At 42.2% G+C, this 18,857-nt stretch overlaps 1 protein-coding gene across 9 annotated transcripts in view; it reads right to left on the reverse strand.

Moving 5' to 3' along the window:
- Positions 1–5,870: 5,870 nt before the first annotated feature.
- The window catches only part of LOC134350696 (ras and Rab interactor 2-like), a 175,872-nt gene continuing 162,885 nt past the window's right edge, over positions 5,871–18,857 (reverse strand). For 8 of the 9 annotated variants that reach the window (XM_063056260.1, XM_063056252.1, XM_063056254.1 and 5 more), the window contains 2 exons: positions 15,769–15,935; positions 5,871–14,514 (listed from right to left, as the gene is read on the reverse strand). In XM_063056260.1, the coding sequence (XP_062912330.1) occupies positions 14,191–14,514; positions 15,769–15,935 (491 nt within the window). In that variant the 3' untranslated portion in view covers positions 5,871–14,190. The remainder of the gene's footprint in view (positions 14,515–15,768; positions 15,936–18,857) is intronic. The other variant, XM_063056261.1, reaches the window with a different exon arrangement.

The following is an 18,857-nucleotide window of genomic DNA, read 5'->3' on the forward strand; positions in this document are numbered from 1 at the left end:
TTGCAAAGGGAATGATGTCATGGTGTGCCTGCTGATACAGAAGAACTTTTTTTGGAGACTGTGTGTCTCTAATACCTGGTTGAATTTCCCATGTGATGCTAAATTATCAAATTAGTCTTCATTGTGTTTCAGTCATGGTGGGGGCAAGGGGAGGGTGTTGTAGAATGATACCTAACTGCATAACACTTTGGGAAGAAAAATGCATTACCGAATCAGAAATTGGTTGGAGCCCAGAAAGATATCATTCATCCCATCCCACTACCAACACTCACCCCACAGTCCAGCAAATTCTTCCCTTTCAGATACTGATCCAGTTATCTTTTGAATGGTATGACTGAATCTGCTTTCACTCCTCTCCCTGGTGGTTCATTAGAGACTCTACCCACTCAAAGTAAAATGATTCTTCTCAGGGTACTTTTGGGGATCACCCTAATTCAATATACCTGGGTTCTGCCAATGAAGTGATTGAATTTCTTAGCCTCGGGAACAAATATAGGAGGGAATTTTATTTACAGTATCAAGACTCACCACCTTGGCAAGTTGAAATGCTTCCTTTAGGAAAGATCCCTAAAATGTATCTGAATAAAATTATTTTTGTAGCAATTGTCTCACTGAATAGAAGTGTGAAGATAAGTCATTCTGTATCAGTATTTCCAAGAGGTTCCAATCTGCAATGTAGGAAGGAAGAAGGAAGAGGAAATAATTTGGCACTAGGAAGCCTGAAACTCTGAAACTCAGAATTTCCCATGGCCATGGGCCAATCAGAGGAGGTCTGTCTCATGCAAATTGTCCAAGAAATGGTTTCCACTTTCTTCTGGCCCACACAGCATGCAGGAAAGGTACAGGCAGATCCAGCCCTTCCTGACTGTCCTCAGCCGTACGGTTTCCTGAGATCTTGGGAAATCCAACCTGCAGGTATTAAAGCTAATTCCTTAAATTGGAAACATGCAGCTTAAAATAAAGTGGCTTTCTGATATAGGATTGGTTCAAAATTCAAAGTGCATTTATTATATAAGTATGTATACTATATACAACCTTGATATGTCTCTTACAGGCAGTCATAAAACAAAGAAGCCCATTAGAACCCATTAAAAGAAGACCGTCAAACACCCAATGTGCAAAAAAAGAACAAATTGTGCAAACAATAAAAAGTAAGCAAATAAGTTTCAGAACTAAGGTTCATGAAAGTGAGGTCACAGCCAAAAAGCCAGTCAATATTGCAAATTGTCCAGGAGCCCGTTAGTTGCAGGCCACAGCCCCTGTTCAGCACAGAGACAAGTAAGCCTCGCCAAGCAGTGAACTGAACTCCAGCTCGTCCCTTGCCTCTGGTCCCAACACCTTGATCTTTTCAATCTGGCCTGGCATTGAACATCAGCTCATTCCTTGCTCTCGACTATGCCTTATCTGGGATCTGCCGCTTTCGATCAGCTCCAAGTCTGCTTCGGCAATGTCCGAGTATTGGCTCATTCCTCACTCTCGGGCCCAGGCCATGCTCCCTCGATACGGCCCATACACGCCCCAACTGTCCTGCAGCTTCAAGACTTCAGCCCACACCGCAAAAATGTCACATTGTGCAGGCTGTTCGAAAGCTCAGCTCCAGAAAGGAAATTACAGGCTATTGATTGCAGTGATCGTCGTCCAGAAAAAGGGTGATCAATAGTGTAGTGAATAGCTTTGTTTGCTGCCAGTGAGCCGTCGCTGCATTTCACCAGCGCCATCTTACATCGGTTATCTGTCCCTTTTAAAGGTGGTCATTTAGGGATCTATGGCCAATACACCTTTATCTCCTATCTGCCCTGGGAGATTAAATTAAACAACATCTCCATCTTTATCCCCGACCTCCCATGGGAGATTAAATTAAACAACATCTTTACTTCAGTATTGTCAAAAGTGAAAAAAAATCAATACTTGAGGCCAGAGAAAAATGTTACAATCGGAGTAGGGCCAAACTGCTGTGGTGGAGCATACCAGAGGAGTGATTGAGGGTAAATGGCATGTTTTTAATACACTGTTTCCACTATTCTCTGCTTTAAAGGAATAGAGCTTCACAAGAGCTGTGTTTACATAGCAATATTCCAGTGTGTCATGCTTCAAACTTTTTTCCTTCTCTTGTCCAAAACAACAATCCTGATTATGTCCAGGCGCTGAGTCGCTTTCCTGTTTTTAAAAGTGACGAGTTCCATTGAAACTGCCTCTGACTCATCCGTCTGTGCCCTTAAAAGAATCTGGTGGAGTCAGGAAGCTTTGTTTCAGAAGCAAATAGATTTAACTAACCAAAATGAGAAACATTTTTTGGGGTGGGAACATAAGAACTCAGTGCTGAAGCTAAATTTTGTCATTAGTACAGTGTGTAACTTTTAACAAACATAAGCTCACAAACTGGTCAAGTGGATACACATGTCCAACTGGGGAAGTGGCTGAAACTGTGAATCATTCTGCTGAACAGCTGTATGTTGTGTAACACATTGATTTCTTTCCTGTGTTCTCTACATTGATGCAGGGTGCTCTGACACTATAGCACAGGACATTTACAGTTATAATCAAGAGTCATCAACCTGAAAATTTAGCCCTTTTTCACTCTTAGAAGATGCTATCTGAACTACTGAATGTTTCCAGGTAATTTATCTTTGGAATTCTTGGTTTCCAAAGCAGGGAATTCTGCAAAGTGTGGATGAAGCAGAATACAACCTCAGTGGCACTAAACATCCATTTTTTGTCAAGGATTGGTCTCTAATGTCACTGTCCCAAATAGTAGCTGGGTGGGGGGCGGGGAGAACAGGAGCATAGAAGCCAAGTATTTTCAAATTGATCTTAGATGCTACTGAAAGCCAAGGAATATAGGTGACAAGCAAGTTTCAGTGTAGAACAGAGCAAGTGTTCAAGAGGTATAAAAAATTGATATTAGGAGCAACAAATGTGTGGCAGTCACACCTTTGCAAGTTTTAAAATACTTCAAACCACATCATTCCTCCACAACTCTACTCACTTTATACAAATCACTGTGTGGCTAAGCACAGCTCCAGTGCCATATTCAAGTTTGCTGATGACACCACTGTCGTTGGCCATATCAAAGGTGGTGACGAATCAGCATTCGGAGGGAGGTTGAAAATCTTGCTGAGTGGTGACACAACAACCACCTCTCCCTCAATGTCAGCAAGACCAAGGAGTTGACTCTTGACTTCAGGTGGAAGAAGCAGAAGGTTCATGAGCCAGTCCTCATCAGGAGATCAGAGGTGGAGAGGGTCAGCAACTTTAAATTCCTCAGTGTTATCATTTTGGAAGATCTGTCCTGGGCCCAGCATGAGTTCCATTGCCAAGAAAGCACAGCAGCACCTCTACTTCCTTAGAAGTTTGTAAAGATTCAGCATGTCATCTAAACTTTGACAAGCTTCTGTCGATGGATGGAGGAGAGTATATTGACTGGTTGCTTCACAGTCATACAGAAACACCAATGCCCTTGAATGAAAAAGCTTTCAAAAATTAGTGGATGCAACCCAGTCCATCGTGGGCAAAGCCCTCCCCACCATTGAGCACATCTACATGGAGCGCTGTCACAGGAAAGCGGTATCCATCATCAAGGACCACCACCATCCAGGCCATACTCTCCCTCTCTAGCTTGGAATTGGGAAGGAGGTACAGGAGCCTCAGGACCCACACCACCAGGTTCAGGAACAGTTATTACCCCTCAACTATCAGGCTCTTGAACCAGTGAGGATAACTTCACTCACTCCCAACACTGAACTGTCTCCACAACATATGGATTCATTTTCAAGGACTCTTCATCTCATGTTCTCAATATTTATTGCTTAAATTATTATTATTTCTTCTTTTTTTATATTTACTGTGAACACCTGCAAGAAAATGAATCTCAGGGTTGTATATGTGACATAAATGTATTTTGATAATAAATTTACTTTGAACTTTTACTTTGATAAAGATGGTTTCTTACTATAACTTCAGTGTCATTGCAAGGTTAGTAATTAACCTGGATTAAATGGATATGATACTTCAAGAGGAGGCAGCACTGTAGTTATTAGTTTTATTGTAATGTGGTCTATAACCCTTGATGTTAAACCAGTTAAGTTTGCTGCATAAACTCAACTCAATAATGTTACTCTTACCTCCAGATGTGAGGATACTTCAACCTCTGCTCAAGTGACAAGCTAATTCGAGCTATTACTTCATTTGGATAACAAGGACCTGCTGCATAGTTCGGCTTTTTTCTTGCCTGATGAGAAATTAAACTATGACAGATTTGAAGGAGCAAGAGGAAATCTTCTTGATATTCAGTCATTCTTTACTATGTCAGCTGTAGCTCAGTTGATGGCAATTTTGCATGTCTTTAGATTGTGGGTTTAAGTCCCTCTGATTTAGAATTAGAATCAGAATTTATTTTATTTCTACACAACCGATTAACAGGCGATGCCATAGCCACAGCACTACACAACGTCGTCACTCACCTGGAGAAGAGGGATGCTTATGTTAGAATGCTGTTCTTAGACACCATATTTAACACCATAATCCCCCCCAAGCTCAACAAGAAGCTCAGAGATTTTGGCCTGCACCTCGCCTTGTGCAGCTGGATCCTGGACTTCCTGTTGGATTGCTGGCAGGTGGTAAGGATAGGCACATTCACCTCTGCCCCTCAACACAGCAGCCCCTCGGGGCTGTGCCCTGAGCCCCCGCCTCTATTCCCTATACACCCACGACTGTGTTGCCACACACAGCTCCAATCTGATCAAATTTGCAGATGATGTAACATTGATAGGCCTTATTTCCAACAGTGATGAGACAGCCTACAGAGGAGTCCATGCCCTGACGCTGTGGTGCCAAGGAAACAATGCCTCCCTCAATGTCAAAAAAATGAAGGATTTGATTGTGAATTGCAGGAGGAACGGAGACAGGCTAGCCCCTATTGACATCAATGGGACTGTAGATGAAAGGGTGAGTATTTTCAAGTTCCTCAGTATATACATCACTGAGGATCGCACCTGGACTGTACATACTGGCTGTGTGGTGAAAAGGCACAACAGCATCTCTTTCAACTCAAGACAGCTAAAGAAGTTCGGCATGAGTCCACAAATCCTCAGGACTTTCTGCAGGGGCGCCATCGAGAGCAACTTGACTGGCTGTGTCACCGCCTGGTAAGGGAACCGTACCTCCCTCAATCACAGGGCACTGCAGAGGGTGGGTGTGGACAGGCCAGCAAATCTGTGGATGTGAACTTTCCTCTTTTCAGGACATTTACAGCAGAGGGCCGTAAAAAGGGCCCGGAGGATTATCAGGGACTCCAGTCACCACTTCCACAAACTGTTTCAGCTGCTTCCATCTGGCAAACGATACTCTGCACAGGCTTGAGCAAAGAAACACAGGCTGTCACATCAGAACAGTAATAAGAGTTGCAATGTTTGAGACGATGTGTGCAGATGAGCTCTTAAATAAGACTCAAGAGGGTTCACTGATGCAGGAGATTCCATAGCACTATTTCAAGGAGCTTTTCTTGGTGTGCTTTTTAGTGTTTTTCCCTCGATCAGAATCAGGTTTAATAGCATTGGCATTTGCCGTGACATTTGTTGTTTTGTGGTAGCAGTACATTGTAATACATAATAATAACTACAAATTACAATAAATATATAATAGTGAAAAAAGGAAAAAATAAAGAAGAAATCAACTTTTCTCTTGACTTATTACATACACCTAAGGTGCATTCTCCAGTTACCTTATAAGGTAACCGTAGCCGTCAGCCATAAGTAGATGTCATCAGGTGGTTCCCAACCTTCACTGAGTGTTTCGACCCTTAACCGTGACACTCTCCAGTTGGTAGGCTGGCAGTGGTGGCCAAATCACTGCCCGTCTGCTCCTGGCTTCCAGCTTCCCTCCTCTCGCCTACTCCAAATCCAACAAGAGGCTGGTTCTGCCTCTTCCCCCATCCTACGACCTTCTTGTTTTTTTGCTCCTTTTGTCCAGGCCCAGATCTGACAACAACCGCCATGCTGATTTGGCTGGGAAACCTCTGCAGCCGATCTCCACAGGGAACAACCATGCCTGCCATCCCTTGTCTTTACACTCCTGCAGTAAGGGCTGGTACTTCAAGGCCTTTCTCTCGTGGGCCTCTTCCCATCCCTCCTCCCAGGGCACAGTCAACTCAACCAGAATTATTTTCTTGTCTTCCGTTGACCACGGTACAATGTCCGGGCATGGGGTTGTGTGCACCACATCCGGGAACTGCAACCTCCTTCCCACATCGACCCTCTTCTCCCAGGACCTGGCCGTTAGCAGCAGATTGGGCTTTGGTTGTTTGGTTACGAAAGGCCTAGCTCCCTCTTTGATGAAGGTGATGGCCTTCCTCAAATCTGTGCCAGCCGTCCTCTTCTTGCATCTCTCCCACTCTAGTGTGTCAGCAAGAGCCAGAAGCACCTTATCATGGCACCACCTATACTGTCCTTGAGTTAGAGCTGTTTTACACCTGGACAGTATATGAGCCAGTGTCCCCTTTTGACCACAGAGCTTACAGTTCAGGTACAAGATAATGTGGTACAAGTTCTTCCTTTCACCAAAATGGTCATTTGCCTCACAGTCTGGTGAAACGACATTCTTTTCACACTACAACACACATTAAAGTTGCTGGTGAACGCAGCAGGCCAAGCAGCATTTGTAGGAAGAGGTGCAGTCGACGTTTCAGGCCGAGACCCTTCATCAGGACTTTTTTTCTTTTTTTGTTCTTTTCACACTACCTGCTGTATCTCTACAATTATGGAGTAAAATCATTTATTTAAGCATTTGGGAGAATAACGATGAGGTCAAAAGTTTTCAGATTCTTTCTAAACTCGTGTCAAACTTAATTACATAGTTTAGAGAAAAACTTGGTTTAAATGCATGCAGAGATTTTAGCTCACAAAATGTTTTTCATTTTAATTATTAGAAGTAATTCACTCATAAAAATGCAGAAAATGAATTGGAAGCTACAAGTTAATGGTGTCATTACAACATCATTCAGTAAACCAGCTGGTTGACAGGTCAGATGTAATTACTTTCTATGAATGACGAGCCCCACCATTCTCATAACAGGAAAGTGGGAATAAATAGGAAAGCATACCAGCTACTCACAACACACATAAAATGCTGGAAGAACTCAGCAGGCCAGGCAGCATCTATGGCAAAAAATTACAGTTGACATTTCGGGCAGAATCCCTACGGCAGAACTGGTGGAAAAAAAAGCTGAGGAGTAGATTTAAAAGATGGGGGAGGGGAGAGAGAAACACCAGGTGATTTTGGAGGGGGAGGGGTGAAGTAAAGAGCTGGGAAGTTGAGTGGTGAAAGAGACAGAAGGCCATGGAAGTAAGAAAAAGGGAGGCACCAGAGGGAGGTGATGGGCAGACAAGGAGATAAGGTAAGGGAGGAAAAAAGGGATGGGAGATGGTGAAGTCGGGTGGGGGGGGGGAGGAAGCGGTGGAAGGCATTACTGGAAATTTGAGAAATTGATGTTCATGCCATCAGGTTGGAGGCTACCTCATTTTTTCCAGTCCTGCTGAAGAATTTTGGCCCGAAATGTTGACTAATTCCCCCCTCCCCCGATAGATGCTGCCTGGCCTGCTGAGTTCCTCTAGGATTTTGTGTGTGTTGCTCGGATTTCCTGCATCTGCAGATTTCCTCTTATTTGTGATTTGACAGCTACTCACAAATACATTGATCAAAAATTTAGCTTCAGGCTAGCACCAGAAATTCTGTAGGGACTGTCTGTAGGATGAGGTTATGTTATTTTAATCATTGAGTCTTACAGCATATAAACACACCCTTCAGCCCACCATTAAACACCCATTTATACTAATCCTATTTTCCCATATCAGCTCCCTCCCCAGATTCTACCACTCACCTACACTCAGTAGCCACTTTATTAGGTACAGGAGTGGAACCCAACGTCGTCATCTACTGCAGTAGATAATCCAAGTCAAGGTGCAACGTGTTGTGGTTTCAGAGATGCTCTCCTGCTCACCACTGTTGTAATGCATGGCTTTTTGAGTTACTATCACCTTCCTGTTAGCTTGAACCAGTCTGGCCACTCTCTCACTAACAAGGTGTTTTTGCCCACAGAACTGCCACTCACTGGATTTTTTTGTTTTTTTTTACACCATTCTGTAAACTTTAGAGACTGTTGTGCACAAAAATCCCAGGAGATCAGCAGTTTCTGAGATGCTCAAACCACCCCATCTGGCACCAACAATCATTCCATGGTCAAAGTTACTTGCATCACATTTCTTCCCCATTCTGATGTTTGGTGTGAACAACAACTGAACCTCTTGTCCAAATCTGCAATGAATTGCTGCCACATGATTGGCTGATTAGGTATTTACATTAATGAGGTGTACAGAGGTATCTAAATAAAATGGCAACTGAGTGTATACACTAGGGGCAAGGAACAGCAGTGAACTGACCTATCAATCCACGCATCTCTAAGGTGTGGGAGGAAGCCAGAGCATCTGGTTAGGGGGAGGACATGCAAACTGTACAGGGAACGCTGGAGGATAACATTGAACTGGGTCATACTGTCGGAGCTGCAGGATTTCAGCTTTAATTATTTCATTGTTCTGCAGCCACCACTTAAAATGCAATATTTATGGGAAATGGTTCTGTTGTAGGAAATTTTTCCTAAAAATGTGATGACATTTGGCATGAGCTGAGTTGGTTATAAAAGTTTTTGCTGTACAAACAGGATGCTGCTGCGACTTACATTTGATAACTTTCTTTCAACGAGCTCTGAAATTACTTTTACACTTGCACAAAACTTCCACATGGGAATGAAAAAATATAGGTTTACTTCTGTGTTTGAATTTTAGGTGCCACACTGCTAAACCATTGTGCTTTGCATGTTGACACAGCTTCTATTTATCCAAGTCGATGTTGGGCACTTCCATGGGCAGCACAATAGCAGAGCTGGTAGAGCTGCTAACTCAGAGCTCCAGTGAACAAGGTTTGATGCTAACCTCTACTGTCAGTCACATGGAATTTGCACTCTTCCTCGGGGTGGGGTGGGGGGGAGGAAACTATTTGCACTAGTTTCCTCCCACATCTCAAGGACATGTGAGTTAGTAGGTTAATTGGCACTATAAATTGCTGCTACAATGTAGCTGTATGCTAGTATCTGTGGTGAGATAATGGGAATGTGTGAAGAGGGCTTGTTTTTGCTCAATACAAGAATGGTTACACACCCTGAAAATGGCAGGTCACAAGCAACAGGTTGTTCAGCTTAGGCTAACTCTTGGACACTTGGTTAATTGCTATCTGCTGGAACTCCAAAGTACTGGATAAGATACATAATTATAAAGAAAACTGCTTCATGTTTCCCTGTTAATGTCACAAGATAACCAGATATATTTGAACTGAAACACACACACACACTACATAACTGAAACATTCAATTTTTATTGAGTGCAAAATCCAATATTTCGGTTGTACGTAGTATGCACAGTATGTGGCTACAGTATAAAAGGGGTTTGGATTGATGTATCCAAATATTTTTGTCACAATGGTATACAAATTCTTAGTGCTGTTCTAAACTACAAATACAAATCACAAATGCGGTTTCATTAAAGAGACAATCTACCTAAAAGTAATCTTGATGCAAGCCAATTTTAGGTTAACAGTTTGTTCCCATAGTTTACAATGGTATAACCTACACTGAACTGGCAATTGTCAATTTTGCTTTCTAAACCGTCTGATGCACAGAACAAAGCTCAATTGTATCACTGAAATGGAAACTTGCATTAACCAGTGAATGAGCTGCCATTGCATAAAATGCCTAATTTTTCTAGAAATATACAAGTAAAAGAGATATGGTTCATGAAAACCTTGAAAATAAAAGAAGATAAACTTAAATGAAACTAATGGAAATCTAGAAACTCTTGGACTATAGGCTTGTTCAGAAGAATATAATGCCAATTCATGGGAGTCAAATCACAAAGTAATCCAGAAATCAGATAATGAATACAACCCACAGGAGAGCAACTCCCAATGCCTGTGGTTCTCTTGCGATTTATCAGTCTTGCAACTGCTGACAACATCAAGGAGGCTCATGTATAGAATATATATCTTACTGGCTTATATGGTTGAACAGAGAATCACACATCATGTGACCAGAATCAGAAATGAAATAGTTTAAAACATTTTTTGCAGCTAAGATATTATACTTTGTATGGCAGTCAACATTAAGCTTGGAAGACTTCAGGATATTTATCCAATAGTTGGCAAATAGCCAGGACTGCAGTGAGCAGCTCAAGAGAGGGATTAAATACTTGATGATGTGCAAATGATATAAATGCCTCTCATGCCCTATTAGTGGAAAATTTTGCATGTAGAATTTATATATATCTTTGCCTGTTTGACAAATCACCTTTGTGGAGGCCAAAAATGTCAGATCCTGGCCGTGTTGATGCCATCCTTTTGTTACATAGAGCCCAGTCACTGTGCAGATACAAACTGCATATGGAGCAAATTTATAGTATTTCACTTAAAATATTTGATTCCATTCTGTTTTTCCCTTAGACTTAATTTGCTTCCATGTCTTTCAGCATCAAGCTTTTCCTTTGGATTTATAAGCAAATAATAATTTTATTCTACAATCAGTTGGGAAAGTTTGGAGAAACATGGTAGAGCTCTTTATTATATTATTGTGGCCATCTGGAAGGGATGGTTCAAGGAAGTGGAGCATTTTGTGCTCCACTTTTAATGATATCACTGAGCACATTCAGCTTTGGTGCTGCATAAATCCCCATTTTCTGGGGACTGTCCATTCCATGAACCAAGAAGGAGCAAAAGGTTGGAGACCCAGGTTGCTGATCTTTTTGAAAAACAAACTGCTGGAGGAACTTAGCGAGTCAGGTAAGTATTTGTGGAGGTAAACAGAAAATCTGATGTTCTGAGTTGAGACCTGCATCAGAACTGGTCCACAGATTTTGCCTCACCCACTAAGTTTGTCCAGCAGCTTGTTTTTTTTTCCCAGATCCAAACATCTGCAGTTTCCTGTTATCTATGATCTTTTTTTTTTGTTGCTCCAAGGTTCCCTGTAGGAACAAATCTGACCAGACAATGTACACCAGACTGACCACACTAACAAAGTTTCAGAAGGCACTCCTCTTACCAGCAACTACACTTGTCGAGTGCTTATTTGCAGAGGTAAATCAGAACTGGAATCACAAGATTCATAGTTCTGACATGGTTTTATGCGTATATCTCTTTCTCTTCCAGTGACAACTAGAATATTCTCCACTGTGAGTTTCAAAGATCCAGGCTCTGCTCCTGATTTTCCTGTTGTGAATACCAGCATGAGGTCAACTATGAACTAGGACAAAGCAGGAAATTTAACACTGTCAGGATTGGACAAGTTCAGTGCTCCCGTTTACTGACCAGGAAGAGAGGTACCAGGAAGCAAGCCTTCCAAATGGCCTCATTGTTTCAATGTGAAGATTTCCACTTCCCATCACCCATTTTAAGCACCTTGAACTTAGTCCATCAACTTTAGAACCACTTTCTTACAACAGTCCAATTACAGCACAAAGAAGTGTTTGATTGTGTTAATCCCGGCTGAATCTTCACTCGAATTGTTGACATGAGAAAAGTACTTTAAAGTTAATCTAATTTCACAGTATAACACAAAAGGTCAATGCAGACTACAGTCAGTAATTAGTAGTGGGGCCCTCAATGCAAGTTGTAAAGATAGCGGCCATTGAAAAGTTACCGTTTAGTATAGCACACTCAAAACTGCTAGCTCGGAATGTTGAAGTTTCAATCGATTGCAGTAAAGATACAGTAATGTAAACAACTGACTTTAGATACAGTATCAGGTTTTCCTTTCTACCCTGAATATCATCTGGCATCCCAGCAGCAAAGGATGACAGTAGGTGGACTTACTGTAAGTGAGAGGTAAAGCTAGAAGCTAAATCTATGATTATCTCTCCAGGTCCGTCTTCTTTCCTGCTTGGTTCACTCTGACCTTCTGAGACACCAAATCATTTTGTTATTCTCTTATGCCAATCACTTCCTCCCATCCCTTCCTCATCCACACTTTACAATGCCCAACTTTATAATATTAAAGCTCCAAGGGGCTGAACCAATTAACATGAATTCTGTTCTCATCAAGTGAGTGATGATACTTATAGGGAAAACAGCATGCTTCATTTTGGGCATCTAGTGTTCATAAACACTTGGCTTAGATACAGCATGCCAGGTGAGGGGAACCAGTAAGTTAAACCCAGGCTGGGTCCACAGAAAACAAGTCACCACTAAACTCAGTCACAGTGTGGAGTGATACTGAATCTGCAGTGAACACTGTCACATTAATCCATACAAATCCCAGGCATACAGATGCCAGGTAATGAGGCTTAAAAATATCATTACCCTCAGAATTACATGCCTCTCATTATCTTGGTCCATGGGATAAACACAAGCCGGGCCTGATCAACTTTAGCTAGGTCGCGTTGGAAAGGGTGTCTAATGATTAAGACTCAAAACACCCAGTGACCCCAGGCTGCATTACTGATGACGTGTCCCTTTGAACATCCAGTTCATTAAGCCAAGTGGTATCGGACCAAAATAATGAAAGCCTTGGGCTGAATTAAAGTGGCTCCACTACATTACCCTATCCACCATAGCACCTCATACTTCACCACACAAAACTGCACAACCATATCTTTCCCAGACCCACATGTACATCCGCTAGTCCTACCCTCAAACCTAATCCTAAAGTCCAAGCAGGCACTCAACCCCACTAACCCTAGGTACACCCTGATTAACCCTGGCCACACCCCCACAAACCTGCAGCCACAACACTACCCTATCCGCCAATATCCCACATCCTCACCACACAGAACTCCACAACCATATCTCTCCCAACCCCACAATACATCCACCAGCCCTACCCTCAAACCTAATGCTAAAGTCCAAGGGGACACACCCCCCAACTAACCCTGGCCACACCCCCACAAACCCGATGATTTGTGTAAGGAGGAGCAAGATCCAATAAAGGCAAGTGTTGGACCTGGTTAATAAAGGTGTGGGCCAGATCAAAGTGGCAGGGTTGCGTGACACTGAATCACTATTAGTGTGCTTCAATACCCAGCCTCTTACTGTTTCCCACACCTTGTGTTTTCTCCAGGTTCATAGGAATGATATAGCCCTTCGTTCAAATTCTAGCTCTGCAAATGTCACCTCTAATTCCCTTGCCAATTGTTTAAAATTGATGCCTGCTGATTACTGATTCTATCAACTGGAAAACATTCCTCTTATTCACTCTATCATTCTGAAGACCTCCATTACACCTCCTCTTAATCATGTCTATTCCAAGGAAAACAACCTAGGTTTCTATAGTCTCTCCACATAACTATAGTCCTGAATCCCAGACATTGTTCCAATAAATCTATTCTGCACCAATGTGGAAATGGACACCAATCACTATGCCTGGAAGAGTAATCCCTTTCCTGTACAAAGGCTACAGAATATTGTGCAGCATGATACTGTAATCCATTTTGATGCTGGGGCCAAATCGAAATACCAATGATGTTGCAAGACAGAAAGCACCGACACACTACTACATTATTGTACAACATGTGTAAGGAGAATGATCCAAAGAATAATTTCATTCATCAGCGCAAACATTATGGTCAAGATTTAAAAAAAACAATATACATAGTGAATAATAAAAAAAAATCCCCAAATTAATTGTTACCATTATATGCCCAGATGTTTATAAGAATAATAAATTCTGGCTTATAAAATATAATAATAAGAGACCTCTCAGTTAACCAGCAACTGCTATCAAATTAATGTCTCTGGGATCCACAGAAACAGTCTTCCTATAGACATAAAACCATTTATGCAGCCTGCGCCCAAACTGATTTTATTCCCACTTTTTGTTTTAAATCTAAGAGCAGGATGCAAATCATCCAACTACAGTGACAGTTTTACTGATGCATTGCATCTAACTGGTCTTTGCCACACAGAGCGAATTCCTATTGCAAGATGATGCAGTAACCCAATAACCAGCTGCATCCCTTGCAAAGCATTGCACATGGTTCCATGAACATTGGCAAGGCTTCACATGTTAAGGTTTAATAGCATGCACCCTCAGCATGCTATTAAAGTGAGCACAAGTAAAATGAAATGGCCTTCAGGGTGTCTGACGGCAACAAAAATCCTTGTTCACGAAGTTCTGTTACATTCCTCAGAAACGACATTGTTGTTGTTGGGAAGGTCACTGTGCAGGCGCTTGTAGACAAAGTGGAAAAGCTGCGCTTGAGGCCTGCTGTGTAGCTCTGCTTTGATCTTCTGTGGGAAGGTGTCGAGAGCCAACTGCTGCCAAGTGTCATTTATGAGGAGGAAAAGCCCATAGTTCTGAGTGTCCTCGACTTGGAACTTGGCTGCACAAAGAGCACATAGCTCCTCTGTTGTAGTAAATGGTTGTACCAGTAAAGTCTTGGCTGTACAGCCACTTGTCATGTTGTTGAAGGCCACACGCAGGTAGTTCTATGTGGAGAGAGAAAAAGGAAGGAGATCATTGTAGCATTGTGTTTACGAAGCACAAAGTTGATCACGTCTAAGGATCTCCATAAGGATGAGTGATTGAGTACAAATGGATAATAGACCGGGCTTGAATGAAACAATACCTATAGATGAAGTTCTCTGTCTGAGGCCCAATACATTGAGGTACAATCATTGCTAAAGACTAACACTGCTGCAAAAAGACCAAACTACATAGAAATGATTCTTCTTTTTAAAACATTAAAATCTCTAATGTTTAATGGACTGTATGATTTCAGGTAAAAGAAAATGAAAGCAATTGGGTCTTGCTGAATTATTAAAGTGGTGCCTAATGTCATTTAGTTATATCCATGCTTACAGCTTCTGTAGCTGGCGCCACTGGGAAAACCAATACAAGATGCAGTCTATGGTGCTATATTGCTATCACAGTAGCTTATTAATTGCATCCCTAAACTTGTTCAATGCCAAGACCTACTGGTTCCCAATCAATACTGGGCTTAAAGTGCAGGAAGTGACTCCACATAAACCATGTTATACAAACTGTCAAAAATTACCAAGATACGTGTATCAGTAATTTATGAGATTACTAATAATGGTTTACACATCCATTGAGATCTCTAATTATTTAATTACACCTCAACACAGAAGTTTCTATTTTGAGGGTAAAGCTCACAGTGCAAGAGACTGTTCAACAACACAGAACGTAACAGCTATTTTAGCTATCAGTCCACTGCCTCCTCTTCTGTCACATTGAAGCCACTCTCAGGATGGAGGAGCAGAACCTCATATTCCATCTAGGTAGCCTCCAACCTGATGGCATGAATATTGATTTCTCCTTTGGGAAATTTTTTTTCTTTTTTTCCCTCCCCCCGCCCCCCTTCTGGTCCCTACTCTGGCTTCTTAACCTCTTCTCCTCACCTGCCTATCACTTCCCCCAGTGCCCCTCCTTCTTCCCTTTCTCCTGTGGTCCACTCTCCTCTCCCATCAGATTCCTTCTTCTCCAGCCTTTTTACCTTTTCCACCTACCTGACTTCACCTATCTAGCTTGTCCACCTCCCTCCCCCTCCCCTCCTCCCACCTTTTAAATCTGGCCTCTTCCCCCTTCCTTTCCAGTCCTGATGAAGGGTCTTGGTCCAAAATGTTGACTGTTTATTTGTTTTCATAGATGCTGCCTGAGTTGCTGGATTCCTCCAGTATTTTGTGTGTATTGCTGTTGTTGCTTTTCTTTGAGAGCCGCACCTGAAAGTCCTCCACAGAGGGAATGCTTCTATTGTTAGTGGTCCTCCTTTTGTGCCATTGATTCAGAGTATTCCTGGTCTGGGAGCTCAGTAACCTGGCTGCCTGTTCCTCTTGGAAATTCTTTATTAGTGAGAGGGCTCCATATGCACTAGTCAGGTAATAGCCACCTAGAAGGAATGAAACAACAGGGATTATAAGCACTTAAAAAAGTAGTGTTTGCCTCAATTAACTGACTGGATCCAGTTAAAACTCTGACATCACAAGCACTTTAATGCCTTAAGATTCAATGTCTTGTGAGTTCACTGAGAAAAATGCAGAATTAGGAAAGTGCATAGCCCTCAGTTAAGTTGACTGGTGAATGCTAACACTTTCAGCATTGTTGAGGTCAAAAGGATGTGAACGAGGTACTGTAAAGGGAAGTTCTATCAAAAGTAATGTATTGTGTACAACTGACAAAATTATAAGCAAAGAAAGCTAGAAATATGCAAGATAATTGTTTTTTTAGACATAAGACATAGGAGTAGAATTAGGCCATTTGGCCCGTCGAGTCTGCTCCGCTATTCAATCATGGCTGATCATTTTTTCTCTTCCTCAGCCCCACTCCCCGGCCTTCTCTACTCAACCTTTGATGCCTTGTCCAATCAAGAACCTATCAAGCTCTGCCTTAAATACACCCAACAACCTGGCCTTTACGGCTGCCTGTGGAAACAAATTCCACAGATTTACCACCCTCTGGCTAAAGAAATTTCTCCACATCTCTATTTGAAATGGGCACCCCTCTATCCTGAGAATGTGCCCTTTTGTCCCAGACTCCCCCACCATGGGAAACATCCTTTCCACATTGACTCTATCTGGGCCTTTCAACATTTGAAAGGATCCCTCCTCATCCTTTTAAACACCAGTGAGTACGGACCCAGAGTTATCAAACTTTCCTTGTGTGATAACCCTTTCATTCTTGGAATCATCCTTGTGAACCTCCTCTGAACCCTCTTCAATGCCAGCATATCTTTTCTAAAATAAGGAGCCCAAAACTGTTTACAATACTCAAGGTGAAAGTCTCAGCATCACATCCCTACTCTTGTATTCTAGACCTCTTGAAATGAATGTTAATATTGCATTTGACTTCCTCACCACCAACTCTACCTGCAAGTTAACCTTTAGGTTGTTCTGCACGAGGACTTCCAAGTCCCCTTGCATCCCAGATTTTTGGATTTTTTCCTCATTTAGAAAATAGTCTGCACATTTTTTTCTACTACCAAAGTGCATGACCATGTATTTTCCAACATTGTATTTCATTTGCCACTCTCTTGCCCATTCTCCTAATCTGTCTAAGTCCTTCTGCATCCTACCTGTGCCCCTCCACCAATCTTTCTATCATCTGCAAACTTGGCAACAAAGCTAGTTATTCCATCAGCTAAATCAACTGATATACAGCATAAATAGAAATGGTCCCAACACTGAACCCTGCAAAACACCACTAGTCACTGGCAGCCAACCAGAAAAGGATCCTTTTATTCCCACTCGCTGCCTCCTGCCAATCAGCTAATGCTTTAATCATGCCAGTAACATTCCGTAATACCATGGGCTTTTAGCTTGGTAAGCAGCATCGTGTGTGGCACCTTGTCAAAGGCCTTCTGAAAGTCCAAATATACGTCATCCACTGCATCCCCTTTATCTATCATATATGTAATCTCTTCAAAGAATTCTAACAGGTTCGTCAGGCAAGATTTTCCCTTAAGGAAACCATGCTGACTTTGTCCTATCTTGTCCTGTATCTCCAAGTATTCCATAGCCTCATCCTTAACAAGTGACTCCAACACCTTCCCAACCTCTGAGGTCAGGCTAACTGGTCTATAATTTCCTTTCTGCTGCCGTCCTTCTTTCTGAAAGAGTGGAGTGACACTTAAGGCTGATTTATACTTGTGTGTCAAATCAACGCCGTAGGTACGGCATAGCCGAGAACCCTACGCGGATCCCTACACCATAGCCTGATGCGCACCTCTCCCAAAATGTAACTACGTGTCGCGACAACGCAGACCGCAACAACTGTGATTGGTCCACTTGGTAGCATCGCATTTCCTCCGATGCTGCAGTAGCTTCCCATTGGGCGACTGAAGGGCAGGGAAGGAACTCTGGCTGCAATGCTTTCCATAAAGCTTTACAGACCTCCGAAATTATGGAGGACACATTTCGCTTTTACGAAAAGAGACACTCACTTTAAACGTGTTACCCCGAGAAAGACTACCATGAACATGAAGCCTTGCATGGGCAGGTGTGTGCGCATGCATGACGTGCGTGAATTGCAGAGCGACGCAGACACACCAACGCACAAGTATAAATGCTCACAACGTGCGTAGCCCACTTGCGTAGGCTATGGCGTAAGCTGGTATGTACAAGTATAAATCAGCCTTTACAATTTTCCAGTCCTCTGGCACCATGCCAGAGTCCAAAGATTTTTGAAAGATCATTACTAATGCCTCCACAATCTCTACTACTACCTCTTTCAGAACCCTAGTGTGCAGTTCATCTGGTCTGGGTGACTTATGTACCCTGAGGTCTTTCAGCCTTTTGAGCACCTTCTCCCTTGTAATAGTAACTGCACTCACTTCCCTAACACCCTTCAACATCTGGCACACTACTAGTGTCTTCTACAGTGTAGACTGATGCAAAATACTCATTTAGTTCATCTGTCATCTCCTTGGTGCCCTTTATTATTTCTCCGGCCTCATTTTCTAGCGGTCCTATATTCACTCTATACTTTTTTGGTTCTGGGTGGTTACACTATGCAGAGCTGGAAGATTTGGCAGAATGTTAATTTACATAAGGAACTGTGGAGGGAATTGATAAGAGTAAAAACATGAATTGTGACAGTGCAGGGTGAATTGCTTTTAGTGACAATGTTTTAAAATTAAAGATGGGCAATGTGATTAAGAAGGTTGTTGGTGGTGCAGAAAAATATTGTATTCATGATGACTCTTATCAATTCTTCTCCCATTACCTTGTACTTAATACTTATTCCCTCATGTACTCACCTATTCCCCTGAGTTACTTTGCCCCTTTAGTTGCACTAGAGGATAATTTACAATAGT

The sequence above is a fragment of the Mobula hypostoma genome, chromosome 8, assembly GCF_963921235.1.
Source record: "Mobula hypostoma chromosome 8, sMobHyp1.1, whole genome shotgun sequence".
NCBI lineage: Eukaryota > Metazoa > Chordata > Chondrichthyes > Myliobatiformes > Myliobatidae > Mobula > Mobula hypostoma.